The sequence below is a fragment of the Canariomyces notabilis genome, assembly GCF_033297395.1.
Source record: "Canariomyces notabilis strain CBS 508.74 unplaced genomic scaffold N656scaffold_17, whole genome shotgun sequence".
Lineage (NCBI taxonomy): Eukaryota > Fungi > Ascomycota > Sordariomycetes > Sordariales > Chaetomiaceae > Canariomyces > Canariomyces notabilis.
In genome coordinates this window covers 251,248-264,649 of record NW_027041839.1, presented here as the reverse complement: position 1 = coordinate 264,649, position 13,402 = coordinate 251,248, and the positions used below count along the sequence as shown (strand labels likewise).

The 13,402-nt window shown below is 56.4% G+C and overlaps 3 protein-coding genes and 1 non-coding gene across 4 annotated transcripts; 2 read left to right on the top strand and 2 right to left on the bottom strand.

Moving 5' to 3' along the window:
- Positions 1–756: 756 nt before the first annotated feature.
- On the top strand, positions 757–6,068 carry N656DRAFT_799628 (uncharacterized protein; the record flags this gene model as incomplete). Its single annotated transcript, XM_064817892.1, has 9 exons — positions 757–1,137; positions 1,232–1,431; positions 1,492–1,654; positions 1,717–3,186; positions 5,135–5,168; positions 5,248–5,294; positions 5,366–5,463; positions 5,523–5,583; positions 5,670–6,068. The coding sequence occupies 9 exons, from the start codon at positions 757–759 to the stop codon at positions 6,066–6,068; spliced, it is 2,853 nt and encodes a 950-aa protein (XP_064668475.1).
- Positions 3,853–3,955, bottom strand: N656DRAFT_t101. Its single transcript has one exon. It is a non-coding gene; the product is annotated as a tRNA-Leu (tRNA).
- On the bottom strand, positions 6,018–11,186 carry N656DRAFT_846532 (uncharacterized protein). The gene is made up of 7 exons (XM_064819234.1): positions 10,164–11,186; positions 9,779–10,099; positions 8,643–8,958; positions 8,427–8,564; positions 8,252–8,374; positions 8,063–8,197; positions 6,018–8,005 (listed from the first exon to the last, which is right to left on the bottom strand). The coding sequence occupies exons 1-7, from the start codon at positions 11,112–11,114 to the stop codon at positions 6,402–6,404; spliced, it is 3,588 nt and encodes a 1,195-aa protein (XP_064668474.1). The 5' UTR covers positions 11,115–11,186; the 3' UTR covers positions 6,018–6,401.
- Positions 11,187–11,341: 155 nt separating this feature from the next.
- On the top strand, positions 11,342–13,086 carry N656DRAFT_830432 (uncharacterized protein). Its single transcript, XM_064818603.1, has 2 exons — positions 11,342–11,831; positions 11,928–13,086. The coding sequence occupies exons 1-2, from the start codon at positions 11,516–11,518 to the stop codon at positions 12,620–12,622; spliced, it is 1,011 nt and encodes a 336-aa protein (XP_064668473.1). The 5' UTR covers positions 11,342–11,515; the 3' UTR covers positions 12,623–13,086.
- Positions 13,087–13,402: the final 316 nt, after the last annotated feature.

The window sequence follows — 13,402 nt, the reverse complement described above, 5'->3', positions numbered from 1 at the left end:
TGAAAATCGTGAGAACAACCGACCGTTCGTGGCTCAGGTCTGCCCTACATGCATTAGCTTGGGGGCGATCGAAGATTGCACGTAGCCTATCATCGCAGTCCGATTAGATGAGGCATCTGTCCCTCTCCAATGAGATAAATCCATGAGGTTTAGGCATTTGATAACTTATATTCCGGGGAAGGCTCGCGGTATTCTCCGGCTCTAGCCCCGCATGACATCAGATGCACCTGCCTGCGGGGGTTTCCGGCCTGTGGGGGCGCTTCAGGGGTTTCACAAGGCGCCTGCAAGGCTGAATTCGGGACCCACTGAACCGCCGCTGAAGTGGAGAGTTGTGGGGTGCCTGGCGTTCAGTGCTCCCACTAGCGACGTCGGAGCGAGAAACAACTGGGTACCGCAAGCGCATCGAACCTCAAAATCAGCCTCGTACAGACGCCTACGGGCTGACTCTTGCGGTAGCCTGCCCAACATGGCAACAAATACGAGGATGACAGGCTCCCTTATACTCCTTTTCTCTTCTTCGATCTCGATCGCAGGGCTAATGCTTGATGGAACTGGGGTCAACGGTCAAGTCGGTTACCTCGTTGGTGCACAGCGCCTCATACGAAAGTTCCTTCGATGGAGATGCACAAGCAAGATATTATGCCTGGAATAGTCGGGCCTCCAGAAAGGGAGGCCCACGAAGGACTATTTATGCCCTAACGTACCGTATGTTCGTCCTTCTTCCCAGAGACTGAGCTGCTCAGCACACACTCGACTATGGTTCTCTTGAAGTTTTCCAGCGATGTCGGCTCGGATGACGGCGGCGATGTCTCGAGCAAGAAACAAAATAAAGCTCTGCTAACACCCCTGATTCAGCTACACCCGCTCCCATCCGAAGATGGGCTCCTCATCAAGATTCAGCCTCCTAAAGAACCGAAAGATCACCAGCTGGGCCATGTTCCTTGCGACATTGTTCTATGCATCGACGTTTCGGGCAGCATGGGAGCTTCTGCACCTGTGCCTGAGTTGGCGGGCGAAGCACAGGAGGACTTTGGCCTGTCAGTCCTCGATCTTGTGAAGCATGCGGCTCGGACCATTGTGGAGACGTTGGATTCGAGGGACCGCCTGGGAATTGTGACATTTGCCAGCGGCAGCAAGGTTGGTATCCATTTCCCTGATTACTGTCATTGTACACCAGAAAATGTGGAAGCAGGGAGATTAGAACGGGACTGACTTGGATACCGATCAATAGGTTCTCCAACCACTCATACCAATGACTACCTTCAACAAGGCGATGACACTTATGAGGATAGACGAAATGCGCCCGCTCACAGCAACAAATCTGTGGCACGGCATCCGCGACGGCCTCGGCCTGTTTGGTGAGGCCGAGGCAGGTTCTGATGGGAGGGTGCCAGCCCTACTCGTTCTGACCGACGGTGCGCCAAACTTTTGGTGGGTGGTCAGCTGCTACACTTTTGTACGGGATGTTAACTAAACATTGGCTACTCTCAGTTGCCCTCATCAAGGATACATCCCCATGCTCCGGACCATGGAGTCACTGCCAGCTACCATCCATACATTTGGATTCGGCTACAGCTTGCGATCAGGCTTGTTAAAGTCGATTGCCGCTGTTAGCGGGGGTAACTATTCGTTCATTCCTGATGCCGGCATGATTGTACGTCCAGGCAACCACTACCATTCTTGACTGCCAAGATATTTAATTCTGACACCCGGCAGGGCACGGCATTCATTCACGCCGTAGCCAACCTCCAATCTACCTTTGCAAACAAAGCCACCTTACGGCTGACGTACCCAAGCTTCCTGGATCTCGAAGAGACTACGGGCGATAGTGTCGAAAAGCAAGCGCCTGTAAAGCTAGGCGGAGACGTGCCGCAGACCCTCAGCCAGCTTACCATCCTGCTCGGCAACTTACAGTACGGACAGTCTCGGGACATCTACCTCCGCTACGGGGGCACCGGCAAGGCCTCCCTCAAATTGGAAGCTGGTGCTCGGCCCGAACCCATCGTGACCGCTATCCTTGAATACCAGCACTTCACTCCAACCATACACTCAGCCGTCACCCACCAAAACATCCTTGGTTCCCACCCTCCCCTTGACCCGGCCGAAATAGCCTACCACGTTTCCCGCTCGGCCCTCATCTCCTTCCTCTCCTCCCTCTTCCCATTGAAACCAAACGGCGAGCATGACACGTTCCATCCCCTACCACCCGACCTCCTGATCAGGGTACAGCTCAAGTCCCTCGCCCGCAGCCTCCCAGCCTTCAACGCAAAGTTCCTGTCTTGCCACGAGGGCTGCCGCTCGCTGTTTTATGACCTGTGCGGCTCCACCATTCCCTTTACCGCCGTCACCACCGCCACCCCCAATCCCGAGGAATGGACCGGCCAGATCGCGCTGGGCCTCACCAACGGGACCTATTACACCCGCTGGGGGCGTCATTACCTTCCCAGTCTGGCGGGCGCGCACGCGCGGCAGGTGTGCAACTCCTTCAAGGATGCCGGCCCCCGCATCTACGGCGCCGACAGCCCGCTGTTTATCGCGTGCCGCGACCGCCTGGACCGGGCCTTTGACGCGCTTCCCGCGCCCACGCCCAGCCTTCTGCCCGGTGCTCAAGGTGCCCATGATGATTTTGTGTTGCGGGATGCCTGCAGGCACAGGCGGCCTGGTGGTGTCATCGGCCTCGTGGGTATTGGTCATAGCAGTATTGGCAGGCAGTTGTCAATGAAGTACTATAATGATCCCAATGGCGCCTGTTTTGCCGGGTGTGCCATGGTCGCGCTTGCGGGGGGCATCATGAATGGCAAGGAAAAGGGGTCGTTGGTTAGGGTTGGCCGGCTCAGGCGGGGCATGTCGGTCCTGACGCCCAGGGGCCCGAGGAGGGTTGTTACTGTGCTCAGGACGGCGGTTCGCAGGGCAGGCATATGTCTTGTTGGTGGCTCTGGTGCTGGGTCGTCAGCAAAAGGGGGTGTGAACGCCGGACTGTGGGTCACGCCGTGGCATCCGGTTTTCATCGACGGAGCGTGGAGGTTTCCGGCCGACGTGGCCAAGAGGTCGGCGAGGTATACGGGGAGCGTGTACTCGGTCTTGTTGGAAAGGGATGACGACGCCGAGGCGCATGCGATCTTGGTTGATGGCATGTGGGCGGTGACACTTGGACACGGGTTGGTTGACGGCGGTGAGGGAGAGGATGTGAGAGTGCACCGGTTCTTTGGGAATTATGATTTGGTTGCCAGGATGTTGGGCAGACTGCCTAAACGGAGTGGCGGGCGCGTGCTGGGAGGCGGGGTGACGAGGGATCATGAGAGCGGGCTCATCAATGGGTTTCGAATGCCTGGTGTTCGGCTTGTGAACTAGCACAAGAAGCGGCTGTGAACCAGTATGTAGTTGAACGCTTTTGGCGAGTCTTTCCAGTGAAGCGAGGCGGTGCGGTGAAACACTGCCGCCTTTGTGATCCAAGAAACGATCATCAGGAACTTGGAGGGTAGTCTCCTTTGAGCTCGTGCCAGATATGAGTTATGGACGCCATCTCCCATACTCCATTAAACTCGACCAATTATGTAGTTGTCATATAGAGCATTGAGAGAACTGAGCAGGTCGTCAGATATTACTTTACGGTCATTGCACTGATTGATGTCAATAGTTATCCAGACTTCGAGGCTCAAGCCCATAAATACGGTATATCAGTAAGCGTCTTCTCGAGAGAGCAGCAGAGATGAAGCAGTTTGTCCTGCTCATACTCTCCAGTCGGATACAAATGCGTGAGCTCCCACTTCCCGGCAGGGTAATAGAATGCGTCGAACACTTCGAGAAAGGAGTCATGATGAGGGTGAGAAAAGAAAAAGAAAAAAAAATGATTGACAAGAGCGAGATTCGAACTCGCGCCAGATTTCTCTGACCAGGAATTTTGGAATTCAGGTGGGCCTGAACCTGGCGCCTTGGACCGCTCGGCCATCTTGCCATTGGATGTTATGATTTAGAGGGCCGTTCGTTTGGTCTTTGAGCAGCTGGGAGAAGCGCCACGCACTTGGTCAAACCGCCCATGGAACATATCACGGATTCGTACTTACTGCTCGAAGGAGAAGGGGGTGGTCTCGACATTAGACTGGAGTGGCGCGTCATTGTGCCACTGTTCCATTCCTCTATGAGTTTTCGGATTCCCGAGCTCAATCCTCGAGAGTCACGCCTGTGCATGACGGTAGCGGACAACGTAGAAGGACTGCGTACATGTACTCGATGCTCCGTTATAGAGGCATTCCGCTGCTTAGTGTGGAACCCAAGCGGATTGGGAGAGCCAAATGTCCATGAATGCAGATGTGGTTATAGAAACACTGGTCACCTCAGGACGGGGCATCAAAGGTCTGGAACCCCCTTCAGGAGAGCTGCGCAAGGACCACGGCCCATCGGCAGCCACGCTCCCATAAATGATGCTGATGCAAAAGTAGTGCAGCGATATCACCTCCTAATGGGCACACTGTTCGGTCGGGTCCGAATCTCCAATTTGAAGGCAAGGTCAAGGCACAGATAGATATTCGCTGATAAGTGACCGTTTCGCCGGGACCAACATCCGCTAATACAATGGCAGCCGAGAAGAGATGTTACCATTCGCCACAATCAAGTTCAGAAATTGGACAGGAGTCAATGGGGTTAGCTATTGTCTGCTGTTTTACCTAGCTTGTAAGCCCTGTTCAACTGAGGGCGAGGGGGTAATGTCGGTCGCCTGCCAGCTTCAGAAGTTGACAGTCTCATGGAGAATCGCATCATTGAAGGTGTCAATTTGAGAACCTGCGTTGGGCTCTTTGAAGCTGGAGCATCAACTCCTTGCCAGCTGGCAGCGAGCCGAACTCCTAACATACCAAAATGGGCGTGCCCCACATCAGCTCCTGCGAGCGAATCAGATTCCCCACCGCCTTCATAGGGTTTCCAAGCCCTGCCAAAATTTCCGAGCTCCTCCAAGCGCCCGAGCGACCTCCAAATTGTATTTGCTTCCACGACCGGTGAATCTTCTCGACAATCAGAGGGACCAGAGGGGCTTGATCCACAACCGGCACAATGGTGAGTATCATGTCAATGCAGCGATTGCGCGATGCGATTGCTTTTCGATTGCTACAGCTTTTTACTGACGCATCTTCACATGTAGGCGATCAAGCACAACCAGCAGATTCCCAACAACCGTGAGCAACGCCCGATAGCGACGCGAGGGGCCACTGGCCGCCAACTACGAAGAAGACAGGCGCTGACTCGAAATTGCAGACTTCCGCAAGGATTGGCAGCGGCGTGTGCGGTGCCACTTCGACCAGGTTCGTCATTTCGCGATGGGAGTGCACGGGAGTTGATAGGGCCTGGTTCTGACATGTGGATGGAAAAATAGCCCGGCAAGAAGGTCACCCGCCGTCTGGCCCGCCGTGCGAAGGCTGCCGCCGTCGCTCCCCGCCCCGTCGACAAGCTCCGGCCGATTGTCCGATGCCCGTTAGTAACCACCGAATATGTGCTATTCAGCGGAGGAAAAGTCTAACGGCATTTTGCAGCACCATCAAGTACAACCGCCGGACACGTCTCGGCCGCGGCTTCTCGCTGGCTGAGCTCAAGGTACGAACCAGCGGGTCGGGGAGGGGAATTGAGTGGAGGATTCGATTTGGAAAAAGGGCAGTGTTATTCTGACGCGTACTACCTAGGCTGCCGGCATCCCCAAGCTCCTCGCTCCCACCATCGGCATTGCGGTCGACCCCCGCCGGCAGAACCTTTCCGAGGAGTCCCTCGCCATCAACGTCCAGCGCCTCAAGGAGTACAAGGCGCGCCTGATTGTTTTCCCGCGCAAGTCCAACAAGCCCAAGAAGGGCGATACCCCCAAGGACCAGCAGACCGCCGAGACAACACAGAGCATCCGTGCCACGTTCGGCGTCGAGCAGCCGGTTGCCCCCGGTTTCAGCGAGATCTCCAAGAGCGACATGCCCAAGGGCGTCGAGGGTGGTGCCTACAAGGCGCTCCGGAAGGCGAGGTCAGACGCCCGCCTGGTGGGCGTCCGGGAGAAGCGTGCGAAGGACAAGGCGGAGGCCGAGACCGCCAAGAAATAGGCGAGGGGTCTTGGTTCTGGCGGTGTCGGGTAGGAAGGGATTCCTGGCGGTGTTTGTTTGGCTGGTCTGGTCTCGCTTTCCGCTTTCCCTGGTGCCCTGGTCGAGGACGTGGGTTTTTTCCTATGGCCGTGTAGTTTCGGGACTTCATTCAGGGCAGGGTTCAGAACGATTACACGCAGCATAGGGAGTTGCTAGAGCATTCGCAAATGCATGGACAGGAAAACGCACAACTGGTGACCAAAAGCGAGTTCCATGGTGTTAGGGCTAATTGAGGTTTTATGCTCACAATGATCAAATGCGGCCGCTCGAGACAGGAGTTGGTTCGTTCTGTCACTAAGCAGCTGTCTTCTGCTCTTGATCCCCGTTTCTAGCCTGCGCAACCAATTTGCCCCCTATGGCCAGCACCGCCTCTAATCTCGTCTTCATCCCGCCCAACTCGTCCGGGAAGTTACGCAAAAGTTCGGCAATCAGCACCATTGCATTCTCCCGGTCCATCTCGGCCGGTTTCCCCGTTGGCTGCTGCTGCTGCTGCTGCTGCGGCGGCATGAGCGACAGCTCCTCGGCGCCCGTCACCAGCGTCGCTACACCGTCATCGTCATTCTGCTCCCTCCCTGTCTCCGCTGCTGCCCCCTCGTCTGGCAATTCCGCGGAACCCGTGATCATCTCTGCCAGCGCGCGCCACGCCCTGTCTCCTCCGCCGGACTGCAGGACCCGCAGCGCCATGTGCGCGCCGTGGCCACCGCCGGCTGCCGAAGTATGGCTCATGAGCGCCAGCACAAAGACGGCCCCGGACCGCACCGGTGGAAACCGCGTCTGGGTCAGCAGCAGGGTCAGGGCGGTGGTGATCATCTCGGAGTGGGCGGCATAGAAGCGCGCACGGGCATCTGCTCTTGTTTGCGGTTTCGACTGTGGGTTTGATGGCGATGACTGGGAAGGGGAGGAAGTGAGAGCGGGCGTGGCGGTCGATTCGGAGCTTGTTGAGGGTAATGCCCACGTCCATGACGGATCGAGGATCTCGGAGGAGGCCGGTTCTGAAGAGTGCAGCGCGCGGCAGACTAGGCTGACGGCGCGGGCGGCTTCCATTTTGATGGGCTCTTCGTCGGCTGAGAAGGCGGTTGATGTCAGCAGGGCAAGGCTGCTGCTGCTTTGGCCCTCTCCTCCGAGAGGCGTGCATATGCGGCGGATGTTGGAAGGGCAGTTGACGAGGAGGAGTCGGGCCAGGGATGTGGCGGCGAACTGGAGCTGTGGTTGGGTGCGTGTTGATCCCCAGAGTCGAGGGAGGAGAGGGTTGAACGGGTCGAGGAGGGCGGCACCGAGCAGGTCCTTGTTGGCGGTGGGAATGGCTAGGTTCTTGAGGAAGCTTAGAGAGGCGTGGGTGAGTTGGAGAGGGGGGGCGATGTTAGGGGAGGGAGAGGGCGCGGAGGGGAGCGGTGGGATAGCTCGGTAAAGGATGGAGCAAAGGGAGTCTTTGACGTGCTCCAAGAGTGCTGTGCTCGACTCGTCTGAGCGACTGAGGTTCCCCAGTGACAAACACGCTGCCGTCTGGAGCTGAGGGAAGTCTGGGGCTTGCCTCAGCCACTCGATGAGGGTTCTAGTTGCTTTACTGTTGAGAGAGCAAACACTGGAGAAGCTAGGCAGCGCCGAGATGTCCGCAAAGATGGCGACAAACGTGTTGCCGACTTGCTTGAGCTGGTTGACGGTGTCTGTGTCCACTTCTGTGATACCGAATCGCCGGTACAGTTGATCAAATGCTAATTGCAGCAGTTCAAAGTTTCCTGTCTCCAAGAGCACCGGCTGAAAGTCCTGGAAAGTAAGGTAGGCGAGCGCAGGTGTGCAGATTTCCAAGAATGCATTCAAGTCGGCATGGTATCTGTCGCTGGTGGCAAGACCAAGAAGGAGGGCAGGCGTGTTGGGGTTGGCGAGCTTCGGTTCAGTGTCTGGCCCTTCTCGTGAGCCAGGCAATATCCCAACAAGACTAAGCCAGACATGCATACCTTGGTTACAGAGCAACTCTAAGATGGTCATGATGTGACTGAGCGACGCCTGGCATGATGACAGCCGTTCCCCAGACACGATATCGACGAGTATCTTGCTCAGCCCCGCCTCGGAGGCTTGTAGTTGAGCCTTGTCTGATAAAGGTTTGTTAACGTCAGTTCCCAGTCAAGGAACGTTAACTACCTTACCATAATCAACACAGACGTTCAATATGGCGGCTATGGCAAAGGGCAGGACTGCATCATGCTTCAGGCAGTCGATGAGGAAGCCGTGAATACAGCCGGACTCAACCACTTTTGCCCGGTTCTCATCTGCAAAGCACTTAGTGGGAGATTGATAGTATGGGCTATCATCATTGCATACCGCAGTCAGCGCAAGCATTGGCGATGAAGCGCAGGGTTTGCTTTATCAGGGGGTGCCGAGGGTCCTGTTGCCCAGCAGCGCCAACAGACAGGATAAACCGTAAAAGTCCTGAATCTCCAATTGGCAGCCTCCAGGTCTCTAGAACGGATTAGAAACTCAACTCAACTCAACATAAAGGCTTAATCAACATGGACAAGTTTGAAGGGCCAAACTGACGATCCCTTGCCCCATCAGCAAGCTGCTGGACCACTTCAGCCAAACCATCGACGCTCTCGTCCCGAACGTCAGTGAGCGCTTCTTCTAGCTGAGTAGTACGCCAGGCCGTCTCATCTTGCCCATTAGCGGCGCTGCCTCGGCTGGAGAGGAGTGCCGCTATTTTGGGCGCTGTCCGGTTCATGGCTTCCATGGGCAGACCGAGCTTTATCTGGGTACTCTTCCTCTCTCCCCGCAGTTCAAAGTCCCGTTTGGTTGTGACCGTTTTGTTGTGAAGGGCCAGTTGCAGTGTTCTAGTTGCAATAATTTGCCCAGCAATCTGTGAGTAAACTGATTAACAAGAGTTGGCAATGAAAATGGAATCATGCAGACCTCAAATCGGGGCGCTGTAGACAAACCGGAGTTTTATTAGGCTAGCTTCCAGTCCGCGTTAGAGACCTCCCCGCGCAAACAGTCTTTTCTCCTTACGGTCCAGGATCTCGTCCCAAACCCAAGTTCAAGCTGGCTGCCGCGCACCTTCTGCAACTCCCGACGGGCAAGCACTGCCTGTCATCGGCGAAGTATTGTACCGTACAAGTACATAAGGTACAGAGTTGACATACTCTGTTAAGAGGGGTAGTCGAGAGGGCAAATTTCACAGCAAAAATTTTGGCCGCACTAACAGCAGGCATGTATGGCATGTATGTACAGTACATACATACACATGCGATGAGGGCTTACACACCTCAAGCTCAGGACGTCAAGTGCTCTAGGTTACTCACTTAGTGAGAGTAAATAGAACTGACTGCTACCTTCCTAGATTGCTGCCTCCAATTGCATCCCGATAACCTTCAACCCCAAACATCCCGTAGCAACCCTGAACACAACTCGAGAAGGGTGCACAGCATGATGCTGTATCTCGAGAAAGCGCGCTCTGTAGGGACCCTACTAGGAACGCCCGAGAACAATGGACATGCAAGCGGCCAGAGCGTGCTGGAATGGCGTCTCATGTGTCCGCCAGCAATCAAGGAGGACATGGCGACTTCATTGGGAACAAAAGTCCGTATACACAGTAATACTGTCTACAATACATAATACACAGGGGGAGCCCCCGTCCAATCGTACCAGACAGCCCACAGAAGCCTGCTGGCCGGTCATACTCTGCCCTCGATCCACTTCTTCTCGATGGGCTCGCCGTAGTCGCCCGTGCCAATGACGGGCAACTCGCGCTTCTCCAGCTCGCGGACGATAATCTTCCAGCGGCCAACCATCTTCTCCTTGTCAATGGGCGTGACCCTCCTGGGGAACACCCTGACGTTGGGGAGGTCCTTGAACATATCCTTTGCCTCAACCAGTTCTGCGAGCTTCTTGGGCTTGGGCGGTTCGACGAGCTGCTTCAAGAGGCCGTCGATTGTCTTGATGCCGTGCAGCTTTCCGTCAGGGATGCGGTGCCCCGTTAGTTGCTGGATCCGCTTGGCAAACTGTAGATTCTGGTGTCAGCATTCCTCCTTAGCAGATCAATCACATATCCTTCTCCAAACTTACGAAGTACTTGACCACGGGATCTCTCAACTCAGCCTTCCGCCACCCCTTGTCCCAAGACCGGACCAGCTCTTGCGCCGCATCTGGCGAGACACTGTGGTTCTTAGACTCCTTCGGGGCCTCGGCCTGAGCCTGGGTGGCCGGCTCGGGGGTGGCTTCGACCGCCTCTCCCTTCTCCTCGGCCTCCTTAGCCAATTTCTCCCTCTTCTGTTGCTCCAGCCACGCCTTGGTCGCGGCCCTCTGCCGTTCCTTCCTATCAATCTCCTCCACCGAGCGCAGAACCGTCCACACCCTAACCCAATCCTTCGAGTTCTTGAGCGTCACTTCCCCGCGTTTCCCTTCGTCCTCAGAAGCGGCCAACTCCACCTCGACAATCTTGCGCAGCCTCTCGGCGCCGCCGACGCTCGAAAAGATGCGGTCAACCCGCTTGCCGTCAGCGCCCGCGTAGTTGGCCAGCACGAGCGCTTCGACCACCGCCCGCCGCGTAAACACCTCGAGCACAAACGGGTCCGTCACCTTGTTGTTGTCGTTTTCGCAGCCAAACGCCCGCGGCGCGAACGCAGAGCTCCAGTGCCCCGGCTGATCCCACCAGTCGGCCAGCCCGCCCACCTCCTCCAACCCCTCGGCCGAGTCGGCCGGCTTGTAGCTCGGGTCTGTGACCTCGGACGGAGGCGGCGCCACGCTGATGCCCTGCGGGTAGACTAACGTGACGGGTGGCTGGTCTTGAAGAGTGGCGGGTTGCGGTTCGATTGAGGTGCTAGTGCTGCGAGAGACTGGGGTGTTGGAGAGATGTCGGGTTTGTGTTCGAACGGGGGAAGGTTCGAGGTCGTGTCGGCTGCCGCTGGCGGTTGAAATGATGGCCGCTGCCGGGGCCCGAAGAGCGTTGGAGAGCATAGAGGGCTGGCTGGCAAAGCCTGCCGAAGCCTGCCCTCGCAACCTGGATAAGCGCCGCATCTTTGTTCGCGGTCAATTGGGAGTATGGTTGATGTCTTTCCTCTTCGTTCCCCGAAGACACGTCGGGTGACGGGACGGACCAGCTCCAGCCAAAATTTCCATCTGCGAAATTAAGTGGGCCTGACACGGCAGGCATTGGCTAGCCACGTGCTTGGCACAGTGGGGTGCTGTGGCTTGTCTGCAGTACGTAGCCAGCAGGCCGGGAAGCTCCGTGGGTCGCTCAATTCCAAAAAACCTTCCCATAGCTTGGCGCTTGGATTGGATGGTCTGAGATTCCAGTGTGCTCGAGCTCGGCTAGGAAAAAGTCTCGGCAGCTTTCATTCCAGCCCCAATATCAGGGTACCCTGCCGACCCGGACGATTACACAGGGCACAAACGCAGGACATCTCGACGGACCAATTATGCCAGTGACTGCTGCTCCGCGCAGCGTCTCGGACGCGACGCGATTTACCGCAGCGACGCCGCATGCGAGCTCCAAGACGGCCATACCCCGGTTCGCGTCCCCTCGGTCCAAACCCGGAGGAGTTCCAGGCAGCGGCGGCGATGGTGACCCCGGGATCGTAGAGACCCCCGAGCAGAGGGTAGCCCGGTTACGAGCTGCACACCGGAGGGCTAAGGAAGCTCAGATCTCAAAGTTCGACAAGATCGTTGATGTGGGCAGACGGGTGTTCGACTCGGCGCACAGGATCACAGTCTTCGGCCTTGTCATATTCACGGGTGAGTACGACATCAGTCTGCGACTGAGCCTCCTGTCTTCAATAGGGGCAACTGAATGGGGAAAATGTACCTTATCAGGCTAACGAATCCTGGTAGGCGTCGCCGCCGTAGCAACGGTCTACACAGCCTACGATATGATACGGTACAACAAGAAGCGTACTAGGGAATGGATCGAGGCGCAAAAGAAGTTTGAGGCCGACAGTCTTGAGGCTGCCCGCATAGCCTACATGACGGGCAAGGCCACCGAGGAGCAGATCGCCCTGGTTGAGGAGCAGATCGAACGGGAGCGTGAATCCGGGCGCAAGACATCCTTCTTCTCCAACATCAGCGTGCTCAGCACGCCCGAACCCGCCACAAAATCCACATCCAACCCCGCGACAGCGACGGCGGGCTCACCAGCAGCGTCAGGGTCGGGGCGGTCGATAACAGAAACCGTCTCGTGGCCAACAAGCGAGAGACAACAACAACAACCCAGCCAGGAGACCGCTGATTCACAGCAGCCGCAGCAGCAGCCACATAAGACAGGCCTATGGGCCTGGCTGACGTCCAATCTCAAGAAGCAGGAGGAGAGCAGCAGCCTGAGCGAGGAGGACGATGCCGCGGGCGTCCGCAACAGCGACATTGTGCGCGCCGTCGAGCAGAAGGCGCACGCGGCGTTTGAGAAGGAGAAGCAGAACCAACGACAGGGCGGGCCGCTGGATCGGGTTGGGATCGAGCAGCAGCAGGACAAGCCCGCTGCTGCCCCTACCACTACAGGGCAGGAAGAGCCGCCTAAGAAGGGGTGGTGGTAATGGCGACCTGAATGTCCTGTACCTTGCAAGGTGCCTGGCAGTGGGTGGGTACATTGAGGCTCAGTTAGTTGGTGTTGCTGTGCAACGATTGGAGTACTATCAGCCGAAGGCTATGATGGTTCCTGCATATTCGCCTCCTGAAATCCACCTTAGTGAGTAGCCGGGGCGCCGGGCCAGCACCACGGTGCGAGAAGCAACATGGGCATGGAGACTGTATATTAGTGTAGATCGGAGGGTGCATTACTCGGCGCGGAATCTGTACATATCTAGACAAGAGCTCTGCCAGCTAGGTGCCTTAACATCCAGCAAGTCCGTGGAGCTTTAGCTTGGGCTTTGGTCTCGGTATGGGCTGTATACAGCTGTACGCAGTCCAGAGCAACGAAGAGGTGACGAGCCGAGATTGGTCTTTTGGTATCATAGTGCCGCCGAACAGCTAACGCAGGTATCTCAATGAATGAAATGGTATGCGCCAGGTAGTTGTATACCAATTGCATTGCTCTTCAGTACCGCCAGGTCCATGTTCTGAGCTTGGGTTTGCTGTAACGTGCAACTTGTGTGTTGCCGTGTTTCTGGGTGCTTTCTGTAAATGCCACCGAATACCTATCCTATACGCACTCCCAAAAAACGATTCCATTACCAGGCAAATACTCATGAGCAATGTGCCCGAGTCTGTTCAGACCGTGGATCGCCCCCTAACTCCAAATCTTCAAGGCTAGCAAAAGAGTCTCACCCAGACACGCTACTCCTGAAGCGAGTTGCGCATCACAGATAAACGAGCGG